Genomic DNA, 21,233 nt, shown 5'->3' with positions numbered 1-21,233 from the left:
GCACGTATGTATGTAGGTACGGGAAGGGAAGAGAATGGAAGGGAAGAGAAGGGAAGAGAAGGGAAGGGAAGGGAAGGGAAGAATGCACCCCCGCCGGCCCCGGAGCTCATAACCTGCAACCCGAGCCACGAGCCATTGGACTTCCGCTCCTTCCATCAACGTAATCCTTGTCGTACCATTCCCATGGGAATTTTTGGGTCCCTTTGGTGGAATTGTGCCGTTTTATTGGCCCTCTTTTCATTCAAAGAATTTGCTGCAGGAAGCTTCGGGGTTGAGAAACTTGAGCCGAAGCTCGGTATGTTACAAAGGAGAAATAGGAGGAACGGAGCGGGCCCCGTTTGGTAGGTGGCTCGTTACTGACGGTGAAAGATGAGGAAGTTGGGGCGCGCGGGTTGGTTCGCTTCTGGAAGGGTGGGTGAGATTGATTGAAGTCTGGGTTGGGATAGGGATTGGACAAACAAAAGGATGGGAGGGGGGTATAGTGGGTGCAGAAGTGGTGTTTATTTGGAAGATTTGGTGCCGTGGGGTGCAGTTATGTTGAGGATAAACAGTTGCTCTGTAAAGCCGGAGAATATAGTTGGTAGATCCAAAACGATGGCTGGTAGGCCGTTAGGATATCTTGAAAGGCCAAAGTTCCATCTTTCGGCATTCTCGGCTGACTCTCGTGCTGTTTCACAGACTTCATCCTCCATCTATGAAGTAGGTAGTAAGTAGGCAGCTATTTGAAAGTCGTGATAGTATCTAATGATGTACACTTTCTATGGCATGGCAAGTAAAGACGAACCTAGAACTGAAAAGTCTCGCCGCCATAACAGCACACCTTAGCTACCACTTGACAATACCACCCAAAGGAAACTTCCCTGCCTCCGGAGCAAACGGGTTGACCCCCGACTGTCTCATGACATACACGTCGGCATCGCTCGGCTCCCACGTCGCATCGCTCTGGAAAACCCACTCAAACGTTGAGTGCAACTCATGGTCCGGATGGGGGCTAACAGCCTGAGAGATTCTCACAGGGTACGGCCAGTCCCCCGTCTGCCGGTAAGTCTTCGCTCGGAGCATATCCAAAACCTCCCGCCAACCTCCCCCAACCACCTCGACACCCACCAACTCCACGCGGTCCAGGACATCTGGGATAGTGTCAAGAAACCGCTTCAGGGTGCTGACGGTCATTCTAGCACCCTTCACCTGGATAACCGTCAAGTTTTTCCGTTCCTCATTCGAACCAGGCCCTTCCAGCAACGGGTCCAACGCATGTGATCCCAGCTCCAGTACCACCGAATAGTGTTTAAGGTTTGGCGATGTACAGCAGAGTCCCCAAAAAGACCTATCGTCATACCCAGCCTTCTGCTGGATCGAAATGTCTGTCAACCTCCTCGTGGCAGCTGTAAGTTTCTCTCGCAAATCAGAAACCTCCCTGAAAACCCCCCTCAAATCAATCAAGTCCACGTTCACCACGAGACTCTTGAGCTCTACCTGATCAACACCCCCCACAGCAGCCAAAACACGAGGAATAGTCTCCGAGAGCGGACGAGGCGAGGCCACCGGCCCCGAAGCATGATGATAAAAAGGAATCTCATCAACAATAACAGACCCTCTCGCCTCGAGATCCCTCCTCGTCAACGGCAACAGCGTATTCTCATAAATCCCCTCAACAACCGTCTCGGGCGTTTCCCACGAAAGCCCCCGCCTCCGTCTGCCGTAATGACAAGTATCATCAAACCTCAGCCCAGCCACCCACGGCATCCGGCTCAACGCCTCAGCAACCGCTGTCCCCATCGCCCTTTGATCCACCAGCACTTTCTGCTCATAAGCCAGCCTCTGAAACTCCCCAAAATACCTGTCCATACACTCCCGGTGAAGCGCCAAATCACCCCCCGGCTCCGGCTGTCGATTCGGTTCTTGGAAATACAGCCAACACCTCAACACCTCATGCACCTTTCTCAATATCGCATTATCCTTCTCAGTCATAGTAATAATCTTGCCAACCTCAAAAATCTTTGCCCGGTTCGCCAAGACCTTCCGCTGAAAGTCGATAAACTCCCTTTTCCCCCCAAGAGGATTCCAGAAAGTAGAATACGAAGACAGCACCACCTCTATCGTCCTAACACCACGACTAATCGCCGGGTGTCGTGATATCGCATCCAGTCGCGCCAGAGAATCATTACTGTGCCCGACTTTGACCGAGGGAATAAGCCAACGAGAGCTGACGTCGCAAAACTGGCGGCTGACCAAACGGCAGGCTTTGATGGAAGGTCCACCGCTGTGCTTGCTGCTCTCGTCCACCAGCTCCTCGATGATCATGGCGAGAAGCTCATTGGGCAGCGTGGAAAGCGTTGGGCGGTTCTGATCCATTTTGCCGTTGTGCGCAAAGCCTCGAACAACAAAGTCCGGTTTTGGCGAACGTGTTATCTGACAGAAAAGCACCACACCACTCTCTTGCTGTGGTCGTGCAATTATTTCTAACGACAAGTCAGCGCAACGTTTCGTCAATACGCCTTTTCGGGTCCCCCTTCTTACTCACCTGTTGTCAAAAGACGAAATATCGAGATCGAAAAATAAAGACTTCGAGAACGATCATAAATCCGTCAGAAATTAAACACCTGTCCTGAGAACGTGATGTCTATATGGGTGCCTGCAGGGAGACTGTAAAAGCGGGGTGGATTCTGTTTAGATCCGATCTCTCGGACTCATCAAGGCTGGCATCATAACCGCCCGTATATAACCCTAACCCTACATTGTCCAGAATGCGTTTTCGCGTTTTGCAGTATAAGGGGACAGCAAGACTGTAATTGATACTACCCCCAGTCAAACTCATTTGAAACAGCTGTCCTTTCACATTAAATCAACCGAAAACATTTCATAACTGGTATGGTTGATGTTCGTGGCAGTCCAAGCCAGACTTTCGAGAGCGCCCTACTTACTACCCCTTTTCGACTTGGTGGTTGGCCAGGCAACAACTTAGGGGTCTCACAGGCACACGCGTTCCATCCGAACCGATGAAGATAATATTTATTAGTGCAAAGTAAGCAATTCATGACCAATGACAGACCTGTCCCTTAGAGACGCGTCAGGCCGCATCATCGTTAGGCAGCACCCCATCAACCAACCTCGACGAAAGACACTCGCAACCCTTCGCAGACATCACCCCCCCCCCTCCCCAATTACCATTGCAATACCCGCCAACCCCTAACACTTCCCATTAATTCCACCCCCAGGATAAGGATAATCAGCCGGCGAGCTATCCTCCCCATGATTACAGTTCCCATACCCAGCATACACACCGTAGTCGTAACGTTTGGAGTGTCCCGACACTGGTTTTCCGCCAAAATCAGCTATCACCGAACAGCAGTCCCTCTTGATCACCTCCAGACGACGTGACACATCGGTACATGCAACCACAGCTGCGTTGCCGTATTCCTTTGACCGTTTCATCAGTATTGAAGCCGCTTATGTGACAGGAAAAAGAGACTTACACCACAAAGATACCCAGCCGTAGTCGACTTGCATCCAACACGGCGGCAGGCATCCTTGGGAGCCTCACATATTCCACCAAGGATATCCAGTTCGTTTATTATGGGATCGAGGGATCTGCTGTTGCCCGTGGCCATGACGCGGCACACGGGGCTGGGGAACTTGTCGAGGTATTTTGATCTTTGTCGGGCGACTAGCTTGGTGGTCCCGGGTTCGTTCCAGGGGGAGGCGAGCAGGGCAAGATCGGACTTGTCGAGAGGCTGGGCGACGTAGTTGGGGTTGATTGCGAGGATATAGTTGTAGATCTCGTCAACGGTGCCGAAGAGGGTGGTTTTAGGCTGACCGGGGGTGATTACGCCTGTCCATTTGATGCCGTGGCCGTTGTCTTGATACAGGGAGGTGGCGTTGGTGGTATGAAACGGGGTGGTGGCGGTCTATGGTAGAGGGATTAGAAGGATGACGACCGAGGAGTTGGCAGACAGCATACCACAGTTGCTGCGAGAGCCAGAAAGGAGGCAAGCTTAATGAACATGTTGCTGACGGTGGTCGACGTGTGGGCCTAACAGTGAAGCGATTGGGATGAACAAGGAGCTGTTGATGAGGGCTTGATGCTGGTCGACTCTTCTCTCAAGAAATAAGAATGTATGCGGGAGTGATACTTTTCGACTTCACTGGACCAGGAAGTTGAGTCTCCCTTGAAATAATCATTTGGGCCGGAGCCCAGTCTCCGTCATCTTGGTGTCAAAGTCTGATAGCTGGTAGCAGCAACCATTCTTCTTGCCTTCCTTCATACTTCCTGCCTCGTACCTCTTGTCCTCTGGGCCATCTCGCGCTTACCTGAAATGCGCAGACAGCATGGGAGTGCTCGAACTTTCATCATCGGCAAGCACAGGTCGATGCAATCACGCAACTTGATCATGATTCAAGAAAGAGCCCCAAGGTCTTGAGCTAGGTCTTCGTCAACCCTCAAGATACAGTTCATCAACTAACCCGAGATACCTCGCCGCTGAGATATAGCATATACTGCAGGCAATGAGCTGTGTTCTGGGTTTGCCTCACATCGCAATGGTTTGTACGCAGTAGGGTTGTTTGTTGGAGGTGGCGCACGTACCAGGTCGGAGTCTTTGCTTACCGAGGTTGGTGTCGTCATCCAAGGCTTGTACATCACATGAAATTAAATTTTCGCGGGTGTGTAACAGCGGGTGTAGTACGCAATTTAATGGGAGGATTCCATTCTCGGCGCGGCGCCACTTCTGAACTCGGGACTCTCGGTTGGAGCGCCGACTTTCTTCGCCCTGACATTCGACCGCTCAGCATCGGTGATCGGCCTCAGAAAAGCCGTCAGCATCAGCAAGACCGTCGGCAGGCCGAACAAACAACCACCGGCATGGACATCTCGGCGCTTGACCCCATGCTCCGCAGCAGTAACGGCGGCAGTGGAAGCGGCAACGGCAGCACCAGCACTTCCAGCAACGGCCCAGGCAATGCGCCAACACCTCCAGCCCCCGTTCATGGAGCGCTGAGCGCCCAGCCGCCAGCGAGCTCGCTGAACGCACAACACCACCATGATAGGCTGCCCCAACTCCAAGCCCATCATCCCCAGCAGCAGCATCAATTGCGCCCGCAGCAACAGCAATGGCAACCACCACATCATCACCAACCCCAAATTCCCCACACTAACCATCCAACATCGGCATTCTCCCCACAAACACCTGCATCAACCGCAACCGTCAACACCTCGTCCACTCCAGCCAATACCACGGCCCCCAGCTCCATTGCTGTCAACACCCCTAACAATTCATATCACCACCACAACAGTCCCGGTGATGAGCACCACTCTCCAGGCGGCGCTGGCGGTGGGCTAGATCCCAAAAAGCCCCGTGCCTGTGAATCATGCAGAGGTCTCAAAGTTCGTTGTGACCCAGACCCGGCTGACCCAGATGGCCCTTGCAAGAGATGTGCCAAAGCCAAACGCGAGTGCGTTATCACCCAGCCCACGAGGAAACGGGCTAAGAAAACGGACTCACGGGTGGCGGAGCTGGAGAAGAAGATTGATATGTTGACTGCTAGTTTGCAGGCCACCAGACCGCAAACTTCTGGCACATCGACAGGAGGGCTTCACGGGCCAGGTTCAGATCCCCAGGCTCACCAAGCTGCTCAGGCTCTGGTATCTTCAGCGGATTGGAGAGGAACTAGCCATGATCAAAGCGGCGGCCGACCTGGTACGGATTATGGGAGGTATGCGGGTGGTGGTGAACGGTATGGGCAGCAGCAGTCAATGTCGACATCTCTGCCTCCGCTGTCGTCGACGATATCGTCTTCAACTCCCGCTGTAGCTGGCCAGAAGAGGAAGATGACACAGGTTACCGGCGAGGAAGAGAGAGCTGCTGTTGCACTGGCTGGAGCAAACTTCAAAAGTGAGGACGGTGCTGCCAAGGTGGCAGATGTGGTTGATCGGGGCATCTTGACCATGAATACGGCTGAAGAGTTGTTCATGAGGTACACACAGCAGATGTGCTATCATCTCCCTGGTGTTGTGTTTCCGGCTGGGGTCACGGTGGGGGAGGTTCGGGCAAACAAGCCCATCTTGTTTTTATCACTGATGGCGGCTGCTTCGTCTGAGATTCCGTCTTTGCAAAAAACACTGACAAAGGAGCTAATGCAAGTCTTTGCCGAGAAAATCATTGTGGACGGCCACAAGAGCTTGGAGCTTGTACAAGCCTTACAGGTGGCTGTTATTTGGTACTGGCCGCCAGATCGATTTGAGGAGCTCAAGTTTTATCAACTTGTTCATGTAGCTGCTGTGATGGCTATTGAGATTGGACTGGGGACCAAGAAGATGTCGAGAGGTGGGTTTAAACGACACGTCTCTCAGGCTTGGAGAGACCACCCCATGCGCGGGACACCGCTTGATCCGACAACACTGGAGGCGAGAAGAGCGTGGTTGACGTGTTATTTTTTGGCCACGAACACGGCAATGGCACTTCATCGGGCGAATCTGATTAGGTGGACGCCGTTCATGGCAGAGTGTATCGACGTGCTGGAGTCTTCCCCTGAGGCTGTGCCGACTGACAAGTATTTCTGTCATTTGGTTTGGACGCACAAGCTTGCCGAGGAGGTCGGGATTCAGTTTTCCATGGACGATCCTTCGTCTACGCCGAATATTGCTGATTCCAGGACCCAATATGCGCTGAAGGGATTTGAAAGGGAGCTGGAGAGATACAGTGAGAATATTCCAAGGGAGTTACAGCAGCGTAAGTCGACCGTATGATCTGAAAGGCGTCTTCTGGTCTACATCTAACAGCTTCATAGCGTCTTTAAAGATGAGCTTCCACGTTATCAGCCTCTACATGCACGAGATCGCAACCCATAGCGATTGTCCTGATGACTGTAGGCTGGGACCCAACCCAGACACGCCACTGGCCTCGGATGCCCCTCTCACACAGGCACATATCAACGCCCTCTCCGCCTGTCTTACCGCCATCGACGGCATCTTTGACACATTTCTCTCACTTGACGTCCACACGACACGGTGCCTCCCAGTTTTCAATTTTGTCCGCGTGGCCTATGCCGTCGTCGTGCTCATCAAGCTCTACTTCGCCGCCTCCTCCACAAAAAGTGAGCTCGGCAAGGTGATCAACAAGGACCACATGAAAGTGGAGCAGCACCTCGACAAACTCCTCGAGAAATTCCGCGCCACCGCAGCAGAAGACAGAAGTCGACCCGCCGCGAAGTTCCTCCTCGTCCTGGTTATGCTCCGGTCTTGGTTCCAAAAGCAGAAACAGAACCAAAGCGGCACTGGCTCCAACGGCTCCAACACCGCAAGCGACACCCCCCAATCCTCTCTCCAAACACCCTCTTACCCAGGCCCGTCAGGGACTGACAGTAAACACCCCAACGTCCCCACTCCAGTCCCCTCCCAAACCCCCCAACCAACCTACCCACCCGTCGCTAGCACCCCCCTTCAACTCTTATCAGAAATGGCGGCCGCCTCTGCAAACGGTGCCTCCTCCCGCCCCAATAATGATCAGGGTATCCTCCCTCCTTCTTCTTCATCATCATCGGGGGCAATGCAACAAAACTGGGGTAATTACCCCCCACCTCAACAACAACAACAGCCTGATACTTCCAATGCATTTGAAATTCCCGGGATGGGCAACCCGGCCTGGATGCTGAACAATACCTTTTTTCCTGGGGACACGTTTGATTTCCCTGGGTTGGGGGATGGGTTCGCGCAGGCGATGGATATGACGCTTGGTGGTTTTATGGACGGGACATTGACCACGGCGGAGGATGGGGTTTTGAGGTATGAGCAGCCGGGGACCGGGGGGCAGCAACAACAGTGGTATGGAGGGGGGGATTTGATGAATGGTGCTGTTGCTGGGGGGGCGGGGGGAGGAGGAGGTGGGCCGGCGGGAGGGGGGTATGGCTTTTGAGGAGGTGGAAGAGAAGGTAAGATGAAGTGTGTGTGTGTGTGTATATGTCAGTTCATTTGTTGTTTATGGGGGTGGGGTGGGATATGGTAGGGAGTTGAGATTTATGCCTTCATTTGGTATGTTCAAAATGCTATTGAGTAGAGGATGTAAAGCGGAGGGGATAGATAATAACAGCTTAAACAAAACCGGGCAGCTGAAAGGGGGTGGGTTCAAAGGTCATACAATTAATGGAAAACCTACATCGCTTTTGATAGCAAACTTTTTTCTCTTCATTTTCTGATCGAGAACGGTTTATAGCAGCAACCAGATAGATACTATCATCGTTCTTCCATTGTAAAAAGACGACACAAACACAGCAATTATCCACACCACCAGAGAACAAGCAAACCCTTGGGTATCTCCACACCTTTTCCAACCATACATACATACCACCAAGGCAACTAATTCATTCCCCTAGGTATACAAAACCACAAATCGGAATACTCAAAATCACAAACCAAACTCTCCCCTAGGTACCTCAGTTCAAGTCATCAGCTTTTGCAAAACTTTTAATAACATCAACATTACTGTATACATACCCCTCCCGCCCCGCTATTCCCCCATTCAATGTTCGCTTCATAATATATAATATATAAAAGTACGTTGGCAGTAGATATCTGAGAGAGGTACGCGGACAGCAAATATCGCCACGGCATCCTTCGCAGTGGTCATCTCTCCCTTCTTTTCGGCCAACTGAGTTAGTTCGACCAACTGAGTTAGTTGGCCGAAAAGAAGGGAGAGAAGAATGACGACCGCAAAGGATGCCGTGGCGATATTTACTGCCAGCGTACCTCTCTCAAATACAACCCAAACCAACTTGGTTCCAAAAAAACAGAATCTCCAACAACTTGACAAAAAAAATAAAAAATTGGTATCTTGCAAGCGAAATCTTTCCAAAAAAGAAAGAAAAAAAAACAGCAACAACAAAACCAATCCAAACAGGCCCCCCGTTATACATCTGACCCCAAATATAAACCCAGAATCGCAAAAAAATATTAACTGTTTTGAAACCTCCAAAAATCACTCTCTCAACCGACTCTTACTCGGCTGCTGATTCAAACTCCCCATAAACATCGAGCTCTCCCTCCTATTCTTATAAGAGTGCTCGTACGGCGCTGGCGACAATCCGCTCTCATACACCGGCCTGTCATAACCCGGTGATGGCCTCAACGCCCCTGGATGCTGCATCTGCGTAGGGTCAAAGTTGGGAGGGGGCGCATTGAAACTGCCTTCGTACGCTGGCCTCATGGAAAAGTGACCCCCTTGCTGCTGTTGCTGGGGTGGCGCCATGAGCTGGGGCTCGTACACCACACCCGGGCGCTGAGGTGGAGGGGTGGGCGTGCTCCTCGAGTGCATTGTCGCAGCATTCATCTGTGCCATTTGCTGCATCGACAGGGGAGGTGGCGTGGGCGTGCTCCTGTTTGGCAGACTATCCAATGACTCCATTAAACGGTGTCTGTGAGGGGAATCACTGTGCGAGGTTGACGGCCTTGGATCCGAAGGACGTCGTGGCGCATCCGAGGTGAAGGAGGATGGGAGTGATGGGCGGCGCGGTTGTGGCTGAAGATTGTCGGGCTCAGTAGTAGGCAGCTCATATTCAGTAGGGTCGACGCCAAAGATGGGCTCAAAGTTCTGCAAGAAAGCTGCAAAGATAGGAGCGGGGATGTTCAAGGTCGGGGAGAAAACAATGCCGACGTTTCGCACTGTCATCTTGTTGACGCTGGCATTGTTGATGATCTTGATCAAGAACGAAATTAAATACTTCAAAAGAGCAGCGTTGGCTTGAGGGAGACGATCCACAAGCTCAGCCAAAAGAGCATGCTTCTGCTTCTGGTTCGTGATTTCTATGGTGGCGATGAACTCCAGACGCAGGTCGTTTGTCAAGATCGTAATTGGGAGCTCGCGGAGGTAGAGCTTGAGCAGAGACGCAACCGCGTGAATATCGTAATACTGCGGATCGGTCACCAGATTAATGTCGCCCTCGGTATTGAAACGTTCCTTGAGCTGCTTGATGACGACACTGGACCCGCTAAGACGGAAGATGCCCTCCTCAGAGGTGGCATTCTTGTGCTCCAAATATTGGATGCATCTGTAGACGACAGCAGGGAGCGGTACCCGAACGTCAGCTGGGGCACAGTAGCGCACGGCCTCGGCAAGACTGGCACCAAATACCTGGCGCACAGGGCCGTTGTACCCGTTGCCAGTCTGTCCGTTGGCAATGCTGCCACCGTCACTACCAAAGATTGAATCTTGTCCATCACCGGAGTTTCTGGCCTTGGGACCGAATCCGAAAAAGCTGCGTTTCCTCGCCTTCTTCTCCTCCTGGCTAAGCTGTTGAGTGGCCATGGCAAGCTTGTTGCCCCATGATTCAGAAGATGTCATCATCTGGGGATCCCGAGGTCCAGAGATCGTGTACGAAGATGCCGTTGACTGGCTGTGAGTCGATTCGTGATCTTGCCCGGATGGCGCACCCTTGATAGGCACACCTTGGGGAGAATCGCCTTGCCTCGTGGCCTCATAGCTGACTCCGATGAGCTTATCGTCAGCAATCGAATTCTGCTTGCCTTGACCCTTCTTCTTCGAAGCGTTGGCACGGTCGGCGTGTGCCGAGTGTCGATCGTGAGGGTGTTCCTTCTTCGCGTTATCCTCGTCCTCTGGATCCTCATAATCCACCCAGCGAAGCAAAGCATCGACCCATTGATCACGCTCCAGATCACTCTCAGCACACAAAACATGCCTCGTGGTGCTGTTGGGGTCTTTCTTTTTCCGTTCCAAAATCAGAAAAGCATGGCGGTACTGGTTCTCAGCCTCATCGTCTTTGGGACGAGCGGGGGAACCGTCGTTGTTGTGATGAGATTGCTTTCCAATCTGAGCCTTTTGGAGTTTTACTGTACCCAAGTGTGCACCGCCTGGTGTCTCATAGTACTTGAGTAGTGGCCCGTCAAGAATAAAATACCGGGCTTTCCAACCGCCAAAGTTCTTGCCTCGCTTGGTTAAATACCCAGTCCGGAAAGGTCTGCCGCCTGGCCCAGTGCGCTGCGATTCGGGATTGGCGTCACTTCTCGAGCTTCCAGTCTCATCTGCGTTGGGTGGCAAAGTGTTGGAAGAGAGATACTTGCACAACTCGAGTGCTGTGGCGGTATCCAGGGGCGTGTTGAGCAATTCCTCCAGATATTGATTCAGGGCCACACGCCGAGCATCAAGTTTGGCAGGGGCATGACCGCTGAAAAGAGATCTGTCTGGAGTCTTGGCAGTAAATGCGGGACATTGCTTAAGCCTCGAGTCCAGCTTCGCAAGTGACGCAGTGTCTTTCTCAACCCGCCACAGCTCACCACCATCAGCCCTTGACGAAACCGCCAGTGTGAAAACGGGGTCCTCTTCGAGCTGCGTCAAAGAAAGCAGACTGGCCCTCGAAGGTTTCATCCGCGAAGATGCAACCTTGAGAGTGATGTGAGGAAGGGCGTTGGGTGGAAGCAGGAGGTCTGGGTACTCCTCCGTCACAAAGCCCTTGAAAATCTTGGTTCTTTCTAGAGGGCTATCCATGGTAGAACTGGTTGGGCTCGCTTCACCACTGATTTGGGCCTCTTGCTTGACGATGAGGAGCGGCCTTGGTGATTTGAGCGCTAATGGTTCTCCTACAGGTCCTGGTGAGTATAGAGGGGTATTGGGAGGGAGTGGGATGGGCGCACGTGGTGGTCGAGGAGATAAAGGTGCTCCGGCAAATGTTGAAATCCCCAAGGGCGAGAGCGGTGGCGAAGTAACTGGTGACTTCAGAGGCATTGGCCTTGGGCTCGCGGGAAGACCTGGGCTCATCAATGCCATGGGCGGTGCCAGAGAATCCGAGTTCCCACTGAGAACACCAGCCAGAGACGCTGGTTCCCGAGGTGGGAGCACCTTGGTAGTTTGAACCAACCTAGGGCTCGCGGGCATCTCGGGCATCTCCGCGGGAAGTGGTGGCTCCTCTTCTGGTGTGTTCTTCCGACTGCTGCTCTTTTTGCTCTTCTTGGACAAGCTGCGCATCTCGGCTTCCTTTTGGGCCATGATCTCACGGTCTCGCTCGTCCTCCTCTCGTGTCCTTCGGCGTCCTCTCCGTTCATGATGCGGAATCTCATCTACTTCTAGTATATCGTCGTAATCTGTATCGGTCTCAGCCTCCTCCGGCGCAACTATCGCCGGCGTTGGATTCATATTTTTTAATTGGAGCGGTGCCGGAGGTGGTTTCCGTGGCGGTGGGGCAGGGGGTAACGGGAACTTCGAGACGCCGTCTTCCGGCTTGGGCGACCGATCTGGCAATCCGACAGGCAATTTTGGCGGGGGCATCTTGGGGGGTTCTCGGGGTGTCTGACGAGAGGGCGGTAAATCGAGGTTGATGCGCAAGTCAACTTGATCGTCAGTTGTCTCCTTAGCAGCCTCTTCGGCTTCTCTTTCTTGGGCCTCGTGGTCGTATTGGTCGAGGGCGTGCTCGCTTGCCTTTGGCATCGAATGAGACGGGTCAAGCAAATCGCCAACGGTTGATGGCGGCAGAAGCAAAGTCATTTGATCGGCCGGCGGAGTGATTGGGTACGGGGCCATCGAAACATCAATCGGCGAATGCTTTGGGGCGTCCAAGCCTGGTGACGCAGGAACTTCCAACACCCGCTCCTTTGGAATGGCACTCGCTTCGCCGGTTTCGTGTCTGGCTGGCCCTTGCATGGAGCTCGCCGCTGGAACGGCTGGGATAAACGGTGCTTCTGCGTCACCTAGAACTTCCTTCAGCTTTTTCCTGTACTTTTCTTTGTCCTTCAACGCCCGCTCCAGATCCTTATTAAGGCCCAGAATCATGGCCCTTTGCTTGTCGACAAGCCGCCATAACTGCGAATTTTGTTGCGATTGGGACTGTTTTTCCTTCAACAAGTACTGAATGACCGCTTCGGCACTGCCGGCCGTCTTGATTAGGTGTGCAATATCCGTCGACCCAGCAGCGTCCTGCGGCGTCTTATTCGGAGTCGACCTCGATGAAATTTGAGAAATGGCGGAATCCATGGAAGAGTTTCTCGCTGGACCCTTGGCGGGCTCTGCCCGCACGCTCGACGGACCGGCCATGATCGAGGGTGTAGACTGGCTTTGAGTAAGTCCTCCTGAGGGGCCCTTGGCGGCTACGACGGGGTCGGAGGCACTGCGCGCCTCATTCGGGAATTGCTGAGAGGAAGAGGGAGCCGGTCTGGTGGGTGGATGGTTAGCACGCTGGCCTGGAATCATGTGTGGCAACAGTCTTTGGCGCCAGGAGCGCGGGGTGTGGGCATGGGAGGTCTCCATTGTCACGAACCCTGGACTTCTCTCCTCTGGGGTGGTGCTACCCGAGGAGTCACTGTTAAAGTATGTTTTCTCGGATGCCTGCGCCTGGCGGTCCTCGGGGGCTGTCGTTACAATCCGTGGGACGGAGGCTGCAGATGGGAACTCGGCTCTCGTTGGGCCGGGACTCGTGGGCGGAGAAACAACGCTGCTCGAGTGCAACGGGCTCGGTGCGGGTTTCGGCCTGGACCTGTATCGATCAAAGAGATTGGATCAGTATTTTGTGGACACTGCAGCACCTGGCACGAATAGTTGCACCACAGCAGCATAAACGCCAGACTAGCCCGCGGTTGGCGTCAAGCTGTGTCTCTGGAGCCGGCAATGCCAATGTCAAGCTCCTCCAACCACGAGGATTGATTCGCCCTTTCTCAACGTCGACTGGCTACATGCGAGCTGCAGACCCAGTCTGTGGAGAGGAAGATGCCCGAACAAAAGAAAATGCAGAGAAGACCAAAAACAAGCCGGTCCCCAACCCAATCTAGGCATCAAGGAGAGCCAATGGGCACAAGAAGAAAGAAACGATGTGAAAGAGACAACGCAACAACCAAGCAAACTCAAAACGCAGGCGAGTGATTCGAAAAAAAGGAAGCAATAGACAACGAGGGCACTGTCGTACCTAGGGTTCGCCGCCGACAAGGGCGAGGAAGATGGGCTATTGGACGAGTAGCCGTGGGTCAGTACTTGTGTTCTCCCAATAGTAGGGCTGTCCTGGAAAGAAGAGTCCATAGATCGGGGTGGAGTTGAGGCCACAGAAGAGCGGCCGTCGGGGTGGTGGTGATGTTGGTCGTGGTCGAGCTGTGACATGGTCCGCTCAGCGACAGACAGGTCGAGGCCTTGGCCAATTGGTCGGAGAAGTGAAAGGGGGGTCCCGTCAACAAGACGCAGGACAACTCGCCGTGGTTTCGAGCTGCCTGGGAGACCCTGATCAACGTCGCATAGATTAAATTCGATTCAGTAGCCAGGACTGTCGCCTGTGTTGCCGCTGCCGGGAATCGAGGGGAAGCGCGCGCAGCAACTGCAAGTGACGGCGATGGTAGCACGGGTCGACGCCGTGCAATGGGAGTCGGTTGGTGGTCAACGGACGACCATGAAGAAAAGATGAAGGATATGCAGTAGGCAGTCCTGGAGAGAGAGAAAAGGGATCCCCTTCCCCCCCCTGGTGCTCGTGCTCTTGCAGGAAATGCACCTGGCAAGATCCCAGCCGGCGCGCGCTAGAGGCTCGGGTGTCCAGTCCGCTGGGCGTCGCTTGGTGGTGGTGAGTGGTGACACTGGCAGCAGGGACAGAAGGCTCTTGCTCACCCCAACCTGCGGCGTACGAGTCGTGAATCTGAGGCTTTGCGTCTAAAAGAGAGCTCCTGGAACTGGAACTGGAACTGGAACTGGAACTGGAACTAGAGACTGGAACCGGAACCGAGACGAGAAAGGGTCCAGACAGCCACTTCAGGTGTGTGTGTGTGTGTGTGTGCCCCCCGCGGACGACAGGCGGGCTTTGTCAGAATTCAAAATTGGATCGCACGGCAGGACGGCGAGTGCTGCAACCCGCAGAGCTCTGGCCTCATTCTGGCGCTTGCCGTGGCACCTGCGGCTGCTGGCGCTCCACTCCTGCCCCTAAATCCCGAACCCCAGACTTCCCGACCCCTCCACCACGCTCTGGGCTGGGGTCCTTGATAAGATCACGAGTGCTTGTCCTAATCTCCGGCCAGAGGAACCGCTTACCTTGGGTCCTTGGCTCCAGCTCAACCGGCGCCTCTTTTGAATGCCTCTATAGATTGGATATCTGGTGTGTACACGCCATGGACAACGCTGCTCTTGATATGGTGGATGGCAGCGTCCGCAATGAAGGACCTCGCTATTCAACCCTCCTACAACTTAGACCTCAAGGTCTGGTATTTGTGTCTCTGAAACATGATATTAGCCGGGCCGCAGACTCTGGCTGGCTTAAAGTTTTGTGGTTTTTATATCATGATTTCTGCCTCCGAAACCGGGCCCGCGAGTGTCATCCAGAGTGCCATCCAGACATCTCATGTCTTGATGATGCTCGACTCAAAAGACGGGATTTGCGTGATGACCGTTGAATGTTTTCTTGGTAGGGGTTGCAATCGACCCTCGCCTCCCCGCAACATCTCAACCCTCCCGCCCAGAACCCCGGCCAATATTTGATTCAAGGAACAAGGTTGCAGTTTTGGCCGTTCCACTCGCCGCCGCCTCAACACCCGCAAGTGTTACCGAGGCTCAGGTAAGCCTTCTTGTAAACTCAACTCCGAATGACGTTTAAGACTGTTTTGTTTAGGTATATCACCGTCTCACTCATCTTCCTGCTGCCCGCTGACTTCAACATCGCATGTGAGAGCGAGGTGGTAATAAACCAGCATCTCAAAAGGGACCAATCTCCGTCCTACCTATCCGCCATGCCCCATTAATGTGGACTGTCGTCGTGATGCCCCTCTAACGGCAACCCCACATTTACTCTCAACAGCGCTAGTTTTTAGCGACAAATGTATCATGCAGGAGTCCAATTGTAATCCCTTGCGGCTTCTGCAGGTACATCACAAGCCAGAAGTTTAACAAGTCCTTCTGCCAGCCCTTGACAAGAACTTTGACAAGGCGGCACGCTTGCGGCAAAGACGGGGTTTGAAAATATTGAAAGCCTGCGTCCCAACTGCATATCATCGTCAAAATGTCATCGGCAGTCTTTCTAGCCGTAGGACCCGTCAACATTTAGATACCACACCACCAATTATGGAAACAAAGTTGTCACTTTGGCACCTGCTGGCAGAGGCCTCTGTCACACACAGGGAGCGCGCAAGCTGTACAACCTGGTTATCCTGACCACCTGGCCACATGGGTTGATAGTGTTGGTTGGCATTTACAACTCCTTGCTATGCTGCTGGGCATGATCAGATCCATAAGTGGGAAATGGGAATGGAGACTTGACCATCAACATGACCTGATGTTTTGGGGTTGTTGTGAGAGAACATCCAGGATCCTGTTTTCTAATGACACCCTATGAACATGAATGCCGGATCTCTTGGGTAGGTAGGCTCTTCGATGGTCATCGGAACCTGCTCCGTGGATATGATTCGCCAGTGAGGCCTCGAATCAAAGCATACAGCTCAACGTTCTTCAACAAAACCTTCACATATATTTGAAAAGTAGGTCGTCAGAACACTCCATAGCTTTCCGGGCTCATGATGACGGCATCCGGAGTTCGGCACGGTGGAGGTTTATATGGCCCGGCTGGTGCTCCGTTTCCCCCACGGCTACACGGGCAGCCACGGTTATCCTCCGGTCAAAGGCTCCACAAAACCCGGATTTCACACACGCAAACGGCATCCAATAAGATCCCCCACAGCACCTGCATTTTCTATCGCAATTTGACGAATCTTGGTCAACCACTTGGGATGGCAGGTGTCTGTCATCTTGTGAATGGCGGTGAGCAGGTTCCAACTTTTGTCGATGCTGGAGGACGGGAAAGCTCGCAGATTATCCCCCCTTTTCGGAGCTTCGTGCCCGTCTCAATCGGCCAACGGCCGTCGAGAGAACAGGAAGGCCGGGCAAGGATTGACCTTGCGATGGCAGGTTGGGTTACGTGCGTGATGTGGCATCGCGGAATTGGCTGGGGCATCTTTGTCCTCGTCAACATGTCGCAATCAACAACTTTCTCAGCTGGCGTAACGGTTTCGAACCGCAATTGGATGCCCCGATGGAATCGATTTGTTTCTGCAAGTCATTCTTCATTCGGTGCAAGTTTCGCATGCCGTGGTTGTTTTCTCACATGGACTTGGAAGCCCGTGATGAGCTCTGATTGGTTTGCCTCTCGCGGCTAGAGCCCCCTGAAATACAACATCAAAGTCCAGCCAGCCTCACACCTCCCAAGCTTGGATTGACACATCCAAAAGAAACACTCGAGGCTGAGAGATCAGGCCGCGTTGGGTTTCTGGTTTTGTTTCTTGGGCTGACATGGCTGCAAGAGATCTCTGGTCAGTGACACGAACGATCAGCCACCTGCGAACAAACAGCTTCAGAGTCTGCAATGATCTTCAGGGTTCATCGTATCGAGGTTTCAAACAATCGCCGGTGTTGCTTTTTATATTCTGGAGGCCTTCTGGAAGCCGTTCGTGGCCGTAGATCAAGGCCTTGATGTTCCAACTTGCTGACCTGGTGGCCGGCCCAAAGCTTGCCGATGCGTTCATCGTCCGAATCTTGCATCCCAAGAGGTTGTTGCCCAGGCTGGGGAAATACATTCAGGATGTCGATTGGTCGATCTGGCTTTGGGTAATTCATGGAGAATGATCCGATTCTGAGGAATCAGACGGCCACTGATACAGAGCCCAACTGAAGATCTATGTTTGATGACTAAACCGGGCTGAAGTCGGCTTTTCATTTGGTAAAGGCATCTACTATCTCCGAACCCGATCTGACTCGCATCTGGGTGCGAGAGGCGGCAAGATGGCCTTAAATTGTCTGGATGTCGCCATCTGCGTTTATCTGTCCGTCAGTCAGTCAAGACCTGGCAAGCTCGCAAGTCCGCGGCTGCGAGCACGAGACCGAGTCAAGCACTAGATTCTCCCGTGGCATCAATGCCGTAAATAATATGGTGTCCTGAGGAGAAAAGGCCTGAAACATCAGCGGTCCAGATGCAAGGAATGGATGGAAGCGTCGTTGTATCAAGTCTCAGGCATTGTTTCAGGATGCTGGCCTGTGCGGTTGATTGGCACCAAAAATTGCCAGGAATGGTTCGGAGCAGGGCCTCTAATCACGTGCAAGCGCGTCAACTGCGCGACCTAGCCCACTTCCATCGCGTGATCGCGTGCTTCAATTTTGTAGAGCGCGACAAATATGCCTGTACCATCCTGTGTATTCATTTACCTTGCGTTCTCAAACTCCTTTCTAGGGTGAGGCTCAGAACAGTCCAGGGTGGGACCTCCTATCGCTATAAGAACACCATCAAGCAAACATACTCTGTAGGACGGCCCGTTTTAGCCTTGATTTCGACTGAAGCATGTCTTCCAAGAGGAACTGGTTTTTTCCTGACTCCGTTGGCTCATTATTTACACTCTTCATCACCGTGAGATCATAACTCATCCCATAGGAAGAAGGTCAATTATGATTCTGCAAAACATAGCAACAGGCATCTATACCCACAAGCTCGTCAAACTATTGGGCTCGGTAAGACCAGTGTCGGCAAGTCTATCACATGGATGCGGCTTGTGCCTTTCGAGTATTCCCTCCAAGCCTGTATGATATTAACTTTCCAGTCATGATATTTGCAGCTCTGGTTGCCGAACATGCTTCTCATTTCAGTCGTCCGCGAGCTTGGTAGATCCATCAACCTTTCTGATGAGCTCTTACACCAACTGGTCAGTTCACTAATCTTGATCTTGACAACAGCAGAGACATATTTACGAAGAACATTGACGACTAAGTTTGAGAAGAGTTTCCTTGTCCGGTATCATGCGGGCCTAATAGCTTCTGGGTATATTAAATATATCCGTACCTAGGAAGCGGTTGTTACTGTCATTAAGATAGCATCATAAAGTACGTCATGTCGTATCTCATATACAAAAGCATTTCCGGGCCCTTGCGTATAGACAGCCAAATTCCAACCCAAAGGAAAACACTCATAACTCATAACACGTCCATCCTTGTTCAACACCTAAAATCCCCATACCGTCCTCGAGACTCCTCCCTCATGAGACTGACGTCGCTATTCCTGTCTCTCTCATAAATCCGCTCTCTGCTGTGAATATGGATATGCTCACAATCAGGCCCGTGTCGACCATGGCCATAGTAGTGGTGGCAATCACATCCGCCACGACGTTCGTGCCTGTACTCCCTGCCTCCCGCACTCGACACCGAACTCTCCCTTCTTATCCTCTCCCGCTCCCTCTCCGCAACTGTAATCCTCACCCTGTCCCTCTCATCCACAGAGCTCTGACTATCGCAGCTCCTATCCCTCATCCTGCTCAGCCTTCTCACACTGCTTCGAGGCACTCTGCTATCCATACCCTCGACGCCGCGAATGCTATCTCTGGGGACTCTGCTTTCCATTCCTTCGACACCCCTGATGCTGTCCCGGGGAACCCTACTTTCCATGCCTTCGACGCCCCTGATACTATCTCTTGGTACCCTGCTTTCCATGCCTTCAACACCTCTAATACTGTCTCGCGGTACTCTGCTCTCCATACCCTCAACGCCCCTAATACTTTCACGTGGCACTCTGCTCTCTATGCCCTCCACACCCCGAATGCCACCAGTAGGAACCCTGCTTTCCAATCCGTCCACACCCCTAATGCTTTCCCTAGGGACTCTGCTCTCGGTTCCTTCTACTCCTCTGATACCTCCCTTAGGAACATGACTCTCCAGCCCTTCAACTCCTCTGATACCTCCAGTAGGGACCTTGCTTTCAAGCCCCTCGACACCTCTGATTCCACTCTCCGGTCTCCGACTTTCCAAGCCATCCACGCCCCTGATTCCACTCTCCGGCCTCCGACTTTCCAAGCCATCCACGCCCCTGATTCCACTCTCCGGCCTCCGATTTTCCAATCCATCCACGCCTCTGATTCCACTCTCCGGTCTCCGATTTTCCAATCCATCCACACCTCTAATACCACTCTCCGGCCTCTTACTTTCAAGTCCCTCCACCCCCCTAATCCCACTCTCCGGCCCCCTCCTATCCAACCCTTCCACCCCTCTCACCTCCCTCATCGGAATCCTACTCTCCAACCCCTCCACCCCCCTAATCCCACTCTCCGGCCTCCTACTCTCCAACCCCTCCACCCCCCTGACCTCCCTCATCGGAATCTTACTCTCCAACCCCTCAACATACCTATACGTCTCCCTCTTCCTCAACGGCGGGCTCGGCGTCCTCGGCGCCGGCAGCATCGGAACCGGCACCTTGACCTCATACGGCACCGGCACCTGAACCTCATACGGCACCGGCACCTCCACCTCCACCACCTTCTCCTTCTCAACCGGATACGGCATCGGCACCTCCACCTCAACAACCTTCTCCCTCTCCACCGGGTAAGGAACCGGAACCTCCACCTCCACAATCCGCTCCCTATCAACAGGGTAAGGCACGTGAACCTCATAAGGGACAAGCCGTTCCCGCTCGATGATCACCTCCCTTTCGCGAGTTTCCCTGCGAGGGGAGTGGGAACGCCTTTTGCGGCGGGATTTGCGGGATTTGGAAGATTTGGACGTTTCGGAGGGGTCGACGTCTACGGCTATGACGTCGATTGTGTCGTCTTCTTCTATTGGGGCTGGGGGTGGAGGGGGTGGAGGGGGAGGGGGGGGGCATGGTTCGACAACTACTGGGGGGGGGGAGGGGTTGAAGGACAACCGGAGGGGAGGGGGGGAGGAAGAGGTTGGAGGACAACGGGGGGAGGAGGGGTGGGTACCCGGGCCGGGACGATGGTGGTTACTTTGCGGCGGCGCTCGTGGAGGCCGGGGCGAGGGGGGTCGAGGTAGAGGTACTTCTTGTGGCGGGATTTGTCGCGTTCGTAGAGGGCCATGACGGGCGAGTGATGGATGTTGTGGCGGTGATAGATAGTAATGGATATTGAGACTGGAGATCGTGTTAGATAGAGAGACCTGAGGCTGGTGGAGATGGGATTCGGTTTACCAGGTAACGTCGATTCCGAGGGTGAGTTAATTGGAAGGGGGAACGTTATGTAGATATTGATCAGTCCCTAGAAACGATGGGAGGACACAGCAACGGCACTAGAGCCGTAGACTGTTGCTTAAATCGCCTAGTCAAGAACCCGAAGCACACAAGGTTTTGTGAGAGGGAAGATTGTCTGCTGTTGAGATGAAAAGACCAGATGGCAACGGGAAGAGAAAACTACTACTAATAATGGAATCTCGCAGATCATCTGCCCCTTCATAGACCTTGTCGGGGTGCTGGGTCGGGCATCTTGAGGAGGTGCTCATGAGCGTGGTCTTATGACG

General features: G+C 53.2%; 5 protein-coding genes across 5 annotated transcripts; 1 reads left to right on the top strand and 4 right to left on the bottom strand.

The window, feature by feature from the left end:
* Positions 1-825: 825 nt before the first annotated feature.
* On the bottom strand, positions 826-2,355 carry QC762_108545 (uncharacterized protein; the record flags this gene model as incomplete). Its single annotated transcript, XM_062885271.1, has 1 exon — positions 826-2,355. The coding sequence occupies one exon, from the start codon at positions 2,353-2,355 to the stop codon at positions 826-828; it is 1,530 nt and encodes a 509-aa protein (XP_062748223.1).
* A 738-nt stretch (positions 2,356-3,093) lies between these two features.
* QC762_108540 (uncharacterized protein) lies at positions 3,094-5,554 on the bottom strand. Its single transcript, XM_062885270.1, has 3 exons — positions 3,962-5,554; positions 3,477-3,908; positions 3,094-3,420 (listed from the first exon to the last, which is right to left on the bottom strand). Exons 1-3 carry the CDS (start codon positions 4,004-4,006, stop codon positions 3,190-3,192), a joined length of 708 nt encoding a protein of 235 aa, XP_062748222.1. The 5' UTR covers positions 4,007-5,554; the 3' UTR covers positions 3,094-3,189.
* QC762_108530 (uncharacterized protein) lies at positions 4,643-7,910 on the top strand (the record flags this gene model as incomplete). The annotated part of the gene is made up of 2 exons (XM_062885269.1): positions 4,643-6,728; positions 6,787-7,910. 2 exons carry the CDS (start codon positions 4,643-4,645, stop codon positions 7,908-7,910), a joined length of 3,210 nt encoding a protein of 1,069 aa, XP_062748221.1.
* Positions 7,911-8,969: 1,059 nt separating this feature from the next.
* On the bottom strand, positions 8,970-14,648 carry BEM3 (Rho GTPase activating protein; the record flags this gene model as incomplete). The annotated part of the gene is made up of 4 exons (XM_062885268.1): positions 13,897-14,648; positions 13,255-13,470; positions 11,639-13,149; positions 8,970-11,584 (listed from the first exon to the last, which is right to left on the bottom strand). The coding sequence occupies exons 1-4, from the start codon at positions 14,082-14,084 to the stop codon at positions 8,970-8,972; spliced, it is 4,530 nt and encodes a 1,509-aa protein (XP_062748220.1). The 5' UTR covers positions 14,085-14,648.
* Positions 14,649-18,929: 4,281 nt separating this feature from the next.
* On the bottom strand, positions 18,930-21,198 carry QC762_108510 (uncharacterized protein; the record flags this gene model as incomplete). The annotated part of the gene is made up of 3 exons (XM_062885267.1): positions 18,930-20,596; positions 20,626-20,850; positions 21,174-21,198. The coding sequence occupies 3 exons, from the start codon at positions 21,196-21,198 to the stop codon at positions 18,930-18,932; spliced, it is 1,917 nt and encodes a 638-aa protein (XP_062748219.1).
* Positions 21,199-21,233: the final 35 nt, after the last annotated feature.

The sequence above is a fragment of the Podospora pseudocomata genome, assembly GCF_035222375.1.
Source record: "Podospora pseudocomata strain CBS 415.72m chromosome 1 map unlocalized CBS415.72m_1, whole genome shotgun sequence".
NCBI classification, from domain to species: Eukaryota; Fungi; Ascomycota; class Sordariomycetes; order Sordariales; family Podosporaceae; genus Podospora; species Podospora pseudocomata.
This window is presented reverse-complemented; position numbering and strand designations above follow the sequence as displayed.